Raw genomic sequence first — 13,170 nt, forward strand, 5'->3', positions numbered from 1 at the left:
AAAACCCCAAAATATCAAAAAAAAACCCCCAAAATATCCCAAAAAAACCCCAAAAACTCCCCCAAAAAATACACCTGGGAGCCAAACTATCCCAAAAAACCCCAAAAAACTCAAAAGAAATCCCAAAAAAACCCCAAAAAATCCCAAAAAAATCCCAAAATATCCCAAAAAAATACACCTGGGAGCCCAAAAATCCCCAAAAAACCCCCTAAATATCCCAAAAAACCCCAAAAAAACACACCTGGGAGCCAAAAAAACCACAAAAAAATACACCTGGGAGCTCAAAAATCCCCCCAAAAAACCCCAAAAAACTCAAAAAAATCCCCAAAAAACCCCAAAAACTCAAAAAAAAATCCCAAAAAAACGCAAAATATCCCAAAAAACTCACCTGGGGAACCCAAAAATCCCCCAAAAAACCCCAAAAAAGTACACCTGAGAGCCAAAATATCCCCAAAAAACCCCAAATTCTTTTCCCCTTTTTTTTTTGGTTTTGCTGAATAAAAAAATGAAATTTTTGCACTTCAGCCAGGTGGTGAAAACTGGGAGTTTTGGGGAATTTTGGGGAATTTTTGGGAATTTTTGGGGGATTTTGGGGAATTTTTGATGGATTTTGGGGAATTTTGGGGAATTTTTGATGGATTTTGGGGAATTTTGGGGAATTTTTTATGGATTTCGGGGAATTTTTGGGAATTTTGGGGAATTTTTGGGGAATTTTGGGGAATTTTGGGGGATTTTGGGGAATTTTGGGAATTTTGGGGAATTTTGGGGGATTTTGGGGAATTTTTGGGGAATTTTGGGGAATTTTTTGGGGATTTTGGGGAATTTGGGGAGTTTTTGGGAATTTTTGGGGGATTTTGGGGAATTTTGGGGAATTTTGGGGAATTTTTGGGGGATTTTGGGGGATTTTGGGGATTTGGGGAATTTTTTTGGGAATTGTGGTCACTTTGGGGTCACTCTAGGGTCACTGTGAGGTCACTGTGAGGTCATTTTAGGGTCACAGTGAGGTCACTTTTGGGGTCACAATGAGGTCACAATGAGGTCATTTTAGGGTCACATTGGGGTCACTATGGGGTCACTTTTAGGGTCACAAAGAGGTCACTAAGTGGTATGAGGTCACTATGGGGTCACTTTTGGGGTCAAAGTGAGGTCACAGTGTGGTCACTCTGGGGTCACTATAGGGTCACTATGAGGTCACTTTTGGGGTCACTATGAGGTCACTACAGGGTCACAGTAAGGTCACTATGGGGTCATTATGGGGTCACTTTTGGGGTCACAGTAAGGTCACTATGGGGTCACAGTGAGGTCACAGTGAGGTCACAGTGAGGTCACAGTGAGGTCACTATGAGGTCACAGTAAGTTCACAAAGGGGTCACTATTGGGTCACTATGGGGTCACCATAAGTTCATTTTAGGGTCACAGTGAGGTCACAATGAGGTCACTACAGGGTCACAATGATGTCACTATGGGGTCACAGTAAGGTCACTAAGAGGTCACTATTTGGTCACTATGGAGTCACTTTTGGGGTCAGTATGTGGTCACAAAGAGGTCACAATGAAGTCACTCTGGGGTCACTATGAGGTCACAATGAGGTCACTGTGGGGTCACAAATAGGTCATTTTGGGGTCACTATGAGGTCACTGATGTCACTTTGGGTCATTTTTGGGTCACTGTGAGGTCACTTTGAGGTCACTATGGGGTCACAATGAGGTCACTATGGGGTCATTTTAGGGTCACATTGGGTCACTCTGGGGTCACAATAAGGTCATTTTAGGGTCACTATGAAGTCACTATGAGGTCACTATTTGGTCACTATAAGGGTCACAATGAGGTCACTTTTGGGGTCACAATGGGGTCATTTTTTGGTCACTGAGGTCACTATGGGGTCACAGTGAGGTCACTATGAGGTCACTTTTAGGGTCACTATGAGGTCACTGTGGGATCACAATGAGGTCATTTTTTGGTCACTATGAGGTCACTATTTGGTCACTATAGGGTGATCTGAGGTGACTATGGGGTCACTATGAGGTCACTATGGAGTCACTTTTGGGGTCACTATGAGGTCACTATGGGTTCACTATAGGGTCACTCTGGGGTCACTCTGGGGTCGCAGTGAGGTCACTGTGGGGGTCACAAATAGGTCATTTTGGGGTCACTGTGGTGTCACTGAGGTCTCTATGAGGTCCCTTTGGGGTCACTCTGGGGTCACTGTAAGTTCACAAAAAGGGGTCACTATTGGGTCACTATGGGGTCACTTTTGGGGTCAAAGTGAGGTCACAGTGTGGTCACTCTGGGGCCACTATAGGGTCACTCTGGGATCGCTATAGGGTCACTATGAGGTCACTTTTGGGGTCACTTTGAGGTCACTATGGGGTCACAGTAAGGTCACTATGGGGTCACTATGGGGTCATTATGAGGTCACTCTGCAGTCACAGTGAGGTCACTAAGAGGTCACTATGGGGTCACTTTTGGGGTCACTTTGGGGTCACAGTGAGGTCACTATGAGGTCACTGCAGGGTCACAATGAGGTCACTATGGGGTCACAGTAAGGTCACTAAGAGGTCACTATTTGGTCACTATGGAGTCACTTTTGGGGTCACTATGTGGTCACAAAGAGGTCACAATGAAGTCACTACGTGGTCACTGTGGGGTCACAATGAGGTCACTATGAGGTCACAATGAGGTCACTGTGGGGTCACAAATAGGTCATTTTGGGGTCACTATGAGGTCACTGATGTCACTTTGGGTCATTTTTGGGTCACTGTGAGGTCACTTTGAGGTCACTCTGGGGTCATTTTAGGGTCACTATTGGGTCACAATGGGGTCACAATAAGGTCATTTTAGGGTCACTATGAGGTCACTATTTGGTCATTGTGAGGGTCACAATGAGGTCACTTTTGGGGTCACTATTGGGTCACAATGGGGTCACAATAAGGTCATTTTAGGGTCACTATTTGGTCACTATGGAGTCACTTTTGGGGTCACAATGAGGGCACTAAGTGGTATGAGGTCACTATGGGGTCACTATAGGGTCACTCTGGGGTCACTATGGGGTCACAATGAGGTCACTGTGGGGTCACAAATAGGTCATTTTGGGGTCACTATGGGGTCACAATGGGGTCACTATGAGGTCAGTATATGTTCACAAAGGGGTCACTATGGGGTCACTTTTGGGGTCACAGTGGGGTCACAGTGAGGTCACTGTGAGGTCACAATGAGGTCACTATGGGGTCACTATGAGGTCACTGTGGGATCACAATGAGGTCACTATTTGGTCACTCTGGGTCACAAAGAGGTCACTATGGGGTCACTGTAAGGTCATTTTAGGGTCACTGTGAGGTCACTATAAGGGTCACAATGAGGTCACTTTTGGGGTCACTATTGGGTCACTGTGGGGTCACTATGAGGTCATTTTTGGGTCGCTATGAGGTCACTATTTGGTCACTTTGGGGTCACTACGGGGAGTTAGGTCACTGTGGGGTCACTCTGGGATCACTAGGGTCACTCTGGGGTCACAATGAGGTCACAATGGGGTCACTTTTGGGGTCACTCTGAGGTCACTTTTGGGGTCACTCTGAGGTCACTTATAGGTCACAAAGTGGTCACTATGAGGTCACTGTGGGGTCACTATGAGGTCACAATTAGGTCACTATACGGTCTCTGTTAGGTCACAAATAGGTCACTATTGGGTCACTCTGGGGTCACAATAAGGTCATTTTAGGGTCACTATTTGGTCACTATGAGGTCACTATAAGGGTCACAAAGGGGTCACTATGAGGTCACTGTGGGATCACAATGAGGTCATTTTTTGGTCACTATGAGGTCACTATGAGGTCACTATGAGGTCACTATAAGGGTCACAATGAGGTCACTTTTGGGGTCACTATTGGGTCACTCTGGGGTCACAATAAGGTCATTTTAGGGTCACTGGTCACTATGAGGTCACTATAAGGGTCACTATGAGGTCACTATAAGGTCACAAAGGGGTCGCTATTTGGTCACTATAGGGTCACTTTTGGGGTCACAATGAGGTCACTAAGTGGTATGAGGTCACTACGTGGTCACTATAGGGTCACTCTGGGGTCACTATGGGGTCACAATGAGGTCACTGTGGGGTCACAAATAGGTCATTTTGGGGTCACTGTGGGGTCACTATGAGGTCAGTATATGTTCACAAAGAGGTCACTATGGGGTCACTTTTGGGGTCACAGTGGGGTCACAGTGAGGTCACTGTGAGGTCACAAAGAGGTCACAATGAGGTCACTATGAGGTCACTGTGGGATCACAATGAGGTCACTATTTGGTCACTCTGGTGTCACAAAGAGGTCACTATGGGGTCACTGTAAGGTCATTTTAGGGTCACTATGAGGTCACTGTGGGATCACAATGAGGTCATTTTTGGGTCGCTATGAGGTCACTATTTGGTCACTTTGGGGTCACTACGGGGAGTAAGGTCACTATGAGGTCACTCTGGGATCACTATAGGGTCACTCGGGTCACAGTGAGGTCACTATGGAGTCACTTTTGGGGTCACTCTGAGGTCACTTTTGGGGTCACTATGAGGTCACTTATAGGTCACAAAGTGGTCACTATGAGGTCACAATTAAGTCACTATACAGTCACTGTAAGGTCACAAAGAGGTCACTATTGGGTCACAATGGGGTCACAATAAGGTCATTTTAGGGTCACTATTTGGTCACTATAAGGGTCACTAAAAGGTCACAAAGGGGTCACTATTTGGTCACTAGAGAGTCCCTTTTGGGGTCACAATGAGGTCACTAAGTGGTATGAGGTCACTATGGGGTCACTATAGGGTCACTCTGGAGTCACAATGGGGTCACAATGAGGTCACTGTGGGGTCACAAATAGGTCACTATGGGGTCACAATGGGGTCACTATGGGGTCACTATGAGGTCAGTATATGTTCACAAAGAGGTCACTTTTGGGGTCACTATGGGGTCACTATGAGGTCACTGTGGGATCACAATGAGGTCACTATTTGGTCACTCTGGGGTCACAAAGAGGTCACTCTGGGGTCACTGTAAGGTCATTTTAGGGTCACTGTGAGGTCAGTTTTGGGGTCACTATTGGGTCACTGTGGGGTCACTATGAGGTCACTCTGGGATCACAGTGAGGTCACTATGAGGTCACTTTTGGGGTCACTATGAGGTCACTTATGGGTCACAAAGTGGTCACTATGAGGTCACTGTGGGATCACTATGAGGTCACAATTAGGTCAGTATACGGTCACTGTAAGGTCACAAAGAGGTCACTATTGGGTCACTCTGGAGTCACAATAAGGTCATTTTAGGGTCACTGTGAGGTCACTATGAGGTCACTATAAGGGTCACAATGAGGTCACTATAAGGTCACAAAGGGGTCACTCTGGGGTCACTCTGGAGTCACAATGGGGTCACAATGAGGTCACTATGAGGTCACTATAAGGGTCACAAAGTGGTCACTATGAGGTCACTGTGGGATCACAATGAGGTCATTTTTTGGTCACTATGAGGTCACTATGGGGTCACTATAGGGTGATCTGAGGTGACTATGGGGTCACTATGAGGTCACTATGGAGTCACTTTTGGGGTCACTATGAGGTCACAAAGAGGTAACTCTGAGGTGATTTTGGGGTCACAATGAGGTCACTGTGGGGGTCACAAATAGGTCATTTTGGGGTCACTGTGGTGTCACTGAGGTCTCTATGGGGTCCCTCTGGGGTCACTCTGGGGTCACTGTAAGTTCACAAAGGGGTCACTATGGGATCACTATGGGGTCACTTTTGGGGTCAAAGTGAGGTCACTGTGAGGTCACTATGCGGTCACAGTGTGGTCACTCTGGGGTCACTATAGGGTCACTATGAGGTTACCCTTGGGGTCACTTTGAGGTCACTACGGGGTCACAGTAAGGTCACTATGGGGTCACTATGGGGTCATTATGGGGTCACTTTTGGGGTCACAGTAAGGTCACTATGAGGTCACTCTGGGATCACTATGGGGTCACTCTGCGGTCACTCTGAGGTCACAGTAAGTTCACAAAGAGGTCACTATTTGGTCACTATGGGGTTACTTTTGTGGTCACTTTGGCGTCACAGTGAGGTCACTATGAGGTCACTACAGGGTCACAATGAGGTCACTATGGGGTCACAGTAAGGTCACTAAGAGGTCACTATTTGGTCACTATGGAGTCACTTTTGGGGTCACTGTGTGGCCACAAAGAGGTCACAATGAGGTCACTACGTGGTCACTATGGGGTCACTCTGAGGTCACAAAGTGGTCACTATGAGGCCACTTTGGGTTCACAATGAGGTCACTATGGAGTCACTTTTGGGGTCACTATGAAGTCCCTTTTGGGGTCACTCTGAGGTCACTAAGGGGTCATTTTGGGGTCACATCCCCAAACTCTCTGACACCAAAACTAACTTTTCTTCTAACTTTTCCCTCAGACTTTTTTCCCTTTTTTCTTCAATCCCCCAAACCACTGCAGCTCCTTTATCATCCCCCATTCTCTCCACCCCATTATCACCATTTCCCATATTTCCCATATTTCTCCTCCATTTTTATCTTTTTTCCCCATTCTGTCTTTAAGCTCCGCCCACCAACTCTGCTGCAGCCGAAAATTTCCATTTTCTGTGGTTTTTACCAGAAAAAACCTGTGGGGATCCTGGGGTGTTCTGTGTCCAATCCCAGAGCCCCCAAATTCCATCCCAAATTCTGTGCCAAATCCCAAATTCCATCCCAAATCCATCCCACATCCCAAACTCTCTCCAACCTCATACTCTCCCCCAGACCCTAAATTCCCCCCAGATCCCAAATTCCACCCCAAATTCCAAATTCCATCCCAGATCCCAAATTTCATCCCAGACCCAAATTCCATCCCAAATCCCAAATTCCACCCCAGACCCCAAATTCTACCCAGACCCCAAATTCCATCCCAAACCTAAATTCCCCACAGATCCCAAATTCCGTCCAAGATCCCAAATTCCATCCCACATCCCAAACCCTCTCCAACCTCACATTCTCCCCCAGACCCCAAATGCCATTCCAGACCCCAAATTCCATTCCAGACCCCAAATTCCCCACAGACCCCAAATTCCATCCCAGATCCTAAATTCCATCCCAGACCCCAAACCCTCTCCAACCTCATATTCCCCCACAGACCCCAAATTCCATCCCAAACCCAAATTCCCCACAGACCCCAAATTCCATCCCAAACCCAAATTCCCCCCCAGACCCCAAATTCCACCCCAGATCCCAAATTCCTACAGACCCCAAATTCCCCCCCAGACCCCAAATTCCATCCCAAACCCAAATTCCCCCCCAGTCCCCAAATTTCACCCCAGATCCCAAATTCCATCCCAAATCCCAAATTCTACCCAGACCCCAAATTCTACAAAGACCCTAAATTCCATCCCAGACCCCAAACCCTCTTCAACATCACATTTCCCCCCAGATCCCAAATTCCATCACAAACCCAAATTCCCCACAGACCCCAAATTCCACCCCAAATTCCATCCCAAATTCCACCCCAAATTCCATCTCAGACCTCCCCAAACCCCAAATCCCATTTTTTTTTTCACTCCATACACCAAGTGCCAAAATCTCCTATTTTATTGAGCAAAGCAGAAAGGGGGAGAGGGAGATCTGGGGAGACCCCAAAACTGGGTGGGGTGGGTGGGACATCCCAACCCCAGGGTGTCCATCAGGGTCCAGGGGTGTCCAGAAGCTCCTGGTGGTTTCTCTGAGGTTCTCCTGGTGCCCACGAGGTTCTGCTGAAGGTTCTTCTGGTTTGTCTGCAGCGTTCTGGATTTGTCTGTGGGGTCCTTGGGGTGTCTATGGGGTTCTGTAGGTGCCTATGGGATCCTTGGAGTGTCTGTGGGGTCCCTGGGATATCTATGGGGTCTTTGAGGTGCATATGGGGTTCTAGAGCTGCCTATGGGGTTCTAGAGGTGTATGCAGGATTCTGGAGTCTAAAAAGCCTATGGCCTTTTAGAGGTGCCTATGGGGTGCTCAGGGCACTAATGACGTTCCAGATACATCTCTGAGGTCCCACCAGGGGTCTCCAAGGGTCTCACTTCCCCGGGACCTCTTTCCCTGACCGGGGGGTGTTTATTTCCCCCCCGATTCCTTCACCTCCACGTTGACGATGGAGTTCATGGCGTCGGACATGGTGGCCTCCACCTTGACAGAGCCAGAGCTCACCTGGGCGGGCTCCTGGTGGGTGGTCACGTTTACGACGTGGGTGATCAGGTTGGGTTGAGACCTTCCTCTCACCAGGCGGGTGTAAGTGTCCTCCAACTGGTGCACATGGATCTTGTCCGGGGAAAGCTCCAAGCCCACCTGGGGGCAAAACGGTTTGCGGTCGATGGGGTTGGCGAAGTAGATGGCCAAGCTGAAGGACTCGGCCTCGTAGACCAGGACCCCATTGCAGCCCGAGGACCTGGTGGTGCTGGAGAACTGGCAGGAGCTGGAGGAGCCAGGGGCCACGGAAAGTCCTGGAGAGGTGACGCTGTAGCCCCTGGAGAAGTAGAGCCTGGGGGGAGGAAGTGGGGAGTGGGAGCGTGAAGAGGTGTTGGGAGAACTGGGAAATGGTCCTGGCAGCACTGGGAGGGGCTGGAGGTGTTGGGAGGGGCTGGGAGCTGGGAGATGATCCCACCCCAGGAGATGATCCCAGCTTGGGATGAAGATCCCACCTCTGGGAGATGATCCCACCCTGGGATGAAGATCCCACCCAGAGCTTCCCCCCTGATGTCCCCCCAGCCTCACCTGGGGTTCTCCAGGGTGAAATTCCTGGTCTTGTTGGAGATCTGGATCTCCACAGTGCGGCTCACTCCCCCTCCCATCTTGGCACAGGACCTTCTCGGCTCTGGAATTTCTTCTCAGCTCTGGGATCTCCTCAGCTCTAAGATCTCCTCAGCTCCAGGATCTCCTCAGCTCCAGGGTCTCCTCCAGGTGTTCCCAGCAGCTCCAGAGCTCTTTTCTCACTCTCCCCAACGACTCCCTCGGGATCAAGGTCACCTGGTCTCCAACAACCTTTGATCCTCAGCAATGAGAACTTTCGCTTTCACCGGAGCCTTCCCAAGCCCCGCCCCTTCCTTCCCATGGAATTGTATGAAAATATCCAAAATTCACCCGGATTTGGTGAAATCCTGAAGTTCCCAATCCCGGGATGTCCCCAACTCGGGGGACACACCTGGCGCAGGTAGCTGGGGTGCTGTGGGACACGTGGGGCTTTGGGGTCCCCATAGCGGCACAGCAGTGATTGAACTGGTTGAACTGGTTTGTCTCTCCAGCAGAACTGGTGGAACTGGTTGAACTGGTTTGTCTCTCCAGCAGAACTGGTGGAACTGGTTGAACTGGTTTATCCAAGTCCCACCCAGTGAGGGTCTCAAGTTCTCCCCCAATCCCATTTCTCCCTCCCCTGCTCCCCCCTGATCCCAAACCCCCCCAGATCCCAAATCTCCCCCAATCCCAAATCTCCCCCTTTATCCCTCAGTCCCCCAGATCCCACATTCTTTCCCAGATCAAGGTTTTCCCAAAATCCTAAATCTCCCCAAATCCCCCCACAAGCCCCCTATAACCTCAGACCTTCCCATTCCCACATTTCCCCCCAGTTCCAAACTCCAACCCCACCATCCCAGACCCCTCCAGACCCCAAATCCCAGTTTCTCCCAGTTCAGTTTTCACTCCACTCAACAACTTGTGAAATTCTCCTTTTATGGAGCAAAGCAGAAAGGGAGTGAGGGCGTGGGACATCCCAATCCTGGTGTGTCCAGAAGGTCCTGGTGGTTTCTCTGAGGTTCTCCTGGTGCCCACGAGGTTCTGCTGAAGCTTCTTGTGGTCTGCAGGGTTCTAGAGGTGTCTGTGGTGTTCTGGAGGTGCCTATGGAGCTCTGGGGATGTCCATGTGGTTCTGGGGGTTCCTGGAGAGTTCTGGAGGTGTCCCTATGGTCCTGGAGGTGTCCATGGGGCTCCTCAGGTGTCCCTATGGTCCTGGAGGTGTCCATGGGGTTCCTCAGGTGTCCCTATGGTCCCAGGGATGCCCACAAGGTCCCTCCGAAGCTCCTGCAGGTTCTCCCTTCCCCTGGCTGTCCATCACTCTGTCCATCCCTCTGTCCAGCCTCACATCCCCTAGTTCCACTCCTTCACATCCACCTTGACCACGGAGCTGCAGGTGTTGGACATGGTGGCCACCACCTGGACGGGATTGATTCTCATCTGGGCACAGTTGAATTGAGTGCCCCGGGCAGACATGGTGACCACGCCTTGACCAGAGGTCCTCTGGGCCATGTTGTCATAGACAAACTCCAGATTGCCCAGTCTGACCTCCCGGCTCAGCCAGTCTGGGGACATGCTGTGGTCCAGGTGGACTGGGGAGATCTCCAGGCCCAGCCGGACTGGGGACACCTTGTGGTCCATGGGGTTGGAGAAGAAGATGGCCAAGGTGAACATGTCGGACTCGTAGGTCAGGATGCCCTCACAGGTGGACAAGATGGAGCTGGAGAACTTGCAGGAGTCCTTGGAGCCAGCAGGGAGTGAGGGACTGGGAGGGACAGAGCAGTGACCGCTGGGGAGGAAGGCCCTGGGGGAGATGGAGGTGAGGTCAGTGGAGATGGTGAGACCAGCACTGGGATCACTGGGAGGAACTGGGAGAGGGTGGAGATGATCCCACCAGGGGATGATGATCCCACCATGGATGAAGATCCCACCCCGAGCAGCCCCCCAACACCCCAAGGGTCTCCCCGATGTCCCCCATGTTCTCACCTGGGGTTCCTCAGGGTGATGTTCTTGGTGGTGTTGTAGATCTGGAACTCCACAGACCTTTGGCTCTGCTCTGCTGCCATCTTGGCTGAGGATGTTTCCAGCTCTGGAATCTCCACAGTGGAACGTTGACTCAGCTCTGGGATATCCTCAGCACTGAGATCTCCTCTCCGTTGTCTCCTCCAGGTGTTCCAGTCCCACCCAGAGGTGTTTCCCCACTGCCACGCCCTGCTCGCACTCTGATTTCCCAATTCCCAAACTTTCCGTCACTCTCAGGAAATCACGAACTTTCAGTTTCCCGAAACTCTTCCCAAGCTCCACCCCTTCATTCAATATTGGCTCTCCCGGCCTAAATCCACCCCAAATTCACCAGGATTTGGTGAATCCCTGAAGTCACCAATCCCAGGATGTCCCCAACTCGGGGGACACACCTGGCGCAGGTAGCTGGGTGGCTGTGGGACACGTGGGGCTTTGGGGTCCCCATAGCGGCACAGCAGTGACTGAACTGGTTGAACTGGTTTGTCTCTCCAGCAGAACTGGTGGAACTGGTTGAACTGGTTTATCCAAGTCCCACCCAGTGAGGGTCTCAAGTTCTCCCCCAATCCCATTTCTCCCTCCCCTGCTCCCCCCTGATCCCAAACCCCCCCAGATCCCAAATCTCCCCCAATCCCAAATCTCCCCCTTTATCCCTCAGTCCCCCAGATCCCACATTCTTTCCCAGATCAAGGTTTTCCCAAAATCCTAAATCTCCCCAAATCCCCCCACAAGCCCCCTATAACCTCAGACCTTCCCATTCCCACATTTCCCCCCAGTTCCAAACTCCAACCCCACCATCCCAGACCCCTCCAGACCCCAAATCCCAGTTTCTCCCAGTTTAGTTTTCACTCCACTCAACAACTTGTGAAATTCTCCTTTTATGGAGCAAAGCAGAAAGGAGTGAGGGAGGTCTGGGAGGAGACCTTGAAACTGGAGAGGGGGTGGGACATCCCAACCCCAGGGTGTCCATGTGGGTCTCAGGGTGTCCAGAAGGTCCTGGTGGTTTCTCTGATGTTCTCCTGGTGCCCACGAGGTTCTGCTGAAGGTTCTTGTGGTCTGCAGGGTTCTAGAGGTGTCTGTGGTGTTCTGGAGGTGCCTATGGAGTTCTGTAGGTGCCTACGGGGTCCTTGGGCTGTCTATGTGTTTTTAGAGGTGCCTGTGAGGTCCTCAGGGTACCCATGCCATTCCTGAGATGTCTCTGAGGTCCCACCAAAGCTCCCTCAGGATCTCACTCACTCAGAACCTTTTTCCTCGGCCAGGGAGGGTCTATTTTCCTCCAGTTCCCTCACCACCACCTTGAGGACGGATCTCTTGGCGTTGGACATGGTGGCCTCCACCTTGACGGAGCCAGAGCACACCTCGGCGGGCTCCTGGCAGGTGGTCAGGTTTACGCGGTGGGTGGCCGTGTTGCGGTGAGGCTTTCCTTTCACCATGCGGGTGTAAGTGTCCTCCAGCTCGTTCACAGGGATCTTGTCCGGGGAAAGCTCCACGCCCAGCTGGGGGTAATATTTGTTGTAGTCGATGGGGTTGGAGAAGTAGATGGCCAAGCTGAAGGACTCGGCCTCGTAGACGAGGACCCCATTGCAGCCCCAGAACATGGTGTTGTTGGAGAACCGGCAGGAGCTGGAGGAGCCAGGGGCCACGGAAGGTTCTGGAGGGGTGACACTGTGGCCACTGAAGAAGTAGATCCTGGGGGGAGGAAGTGGGGAGTGGGAGCGTGAAGAGGTGTTGGGAGAACTGGGAAATGGTCCTGGCAGCACTGGGAGGGGCTGGAGGTGTTGGGAGGTGGTTGGAGCTGGGAGATGATCTCACCCCGGGAGATGATCCCAGCTTGGGATGAAGATCCCAGCCCTGGGATGAAGATCCCACCCAGTGGGAGATGATCACACCCCAGGATGAAGATCCCACCCCCTTGGAGATGGTCCCACCTCTGGGAGATGATCCCACCCCGAGCTGCCCCCCTGCACCCCTGATGTCCCCCCAGCCTCACTTGGGCTTCTCCAGGGTGAAATTCCTGGTCTTGTTGGAGATCTGGATCTCCACAGTGCGGCTCGATCCACCTCCCATCCTGGCACAGGATATTCTCAGCTCTGGGATTTCTTTCTCAGCTCTAAGATCTCCTCAGCTCCAGGATCTCCTCAGCTCCAGACTCTTCTCCCCCACTCCAGGGTCTCCTCCAGATGTTCTCAGCACATCCAGAGGTGGTTTTCCCCACAAAATGACCTCTCAGGCTCCAAGTGACCAACAGCTGTCACTGATGTCCCCAAGATCGAGAGCTTTCGCTTTCACCGGAGGCTTCGCAAGCTCCGCCCCTTCCTTCCTTCCTGTTGATTTTTTTTAAAGTTACAGAATCCGGAGTGAAATGACCCAAAATTCAC

At 51.1% G+C, this 13,170-nt stretch overlaps 2 protein-coding genes across 4 annotated transcripts; both read right to left on the reverse strand.

The window, feature by feature from the left end:
* Window positions 1-7,675: 7,675 nt before the first annotated feature.
* On the reverse strand, window positions 7,676-8,966 carry LOC146420230 (uncharacterized). Its single transcript, XM_085048515.1, has 2 exons — window positions 8,763-8,966; window positions 7,676-8,529 (listed from the first exon to the last, which is right to left on the reverse strand). The coding sequence occupies exons 1-2, from the start codon at window positions 8,837-8,839 to the stop codon at window positions 8,106-8,108; spliced, it is 501 nt and encodes a 166-aa protein (XP_084904641.1). The 5' UTR covers window positions 8,840-8,966; the 3' UTR covers window positions 7,676-8,105.
* Window positions 8,967-10,126: 1,160 nt separating this feature from the next.
* LOC146420231 (uncharacterized) lies at window positions 10,127-13,093 on the reverse strand. Of its 3 annotated transcripts, none has more exons than XM_085048514.1 (2): window positions 12,783-13,072; window positions 10,127-10,577 (listed from the first exon to the last, which is right to left on the reverse strand). In XM_085048514.1, the coding sequence occupies exons 1-2, from the start codon at window positions 12,857-12,859 to the stop codon at window positions 10,127-10,129; spliced, it is 528 nt and encodes a 175-aa protein (XP_084904640.1). In that variant the 5' UTR covers window positions 12,860-13,072. The 3 variants fall into 3 exon arrangements, with proteins under 3 accessions (XP_084904640.1, XP_084904639.1, XP_084904637.1); XM_085048513.1 differs by lacking the exon at window positions 12,783-13,072 and adding an exon at window positions 10,760-10,922; XM_085048511.1 differs by lacking the exon at window positions 10,127-10,577 and adding an exon at window positions 12,002-12,481 and having other exon boundaries at window positions 12,783-13,093.
* Between the last annotated feature and the right edge of the window lie 77 nt (window positions 13,094-13,170).

The sequence above is a fragment of the Lichenostomus cassidix genome, unplaced genomic scaffold (assembly GCF_008360975.1).
Source record: "Lichenostomus cassidix isolate B80296 unplaced genomic scaffold, HeHo_3.0 HiC_scaffold_83, whole genome shotgun sequence".
Lineage (NCBI taxonomy): Eukaryota > Metazoa > Chordata > Aves > Passeriformes > Meliphagidae > Lichenostomus > Lichenostomus cassidix.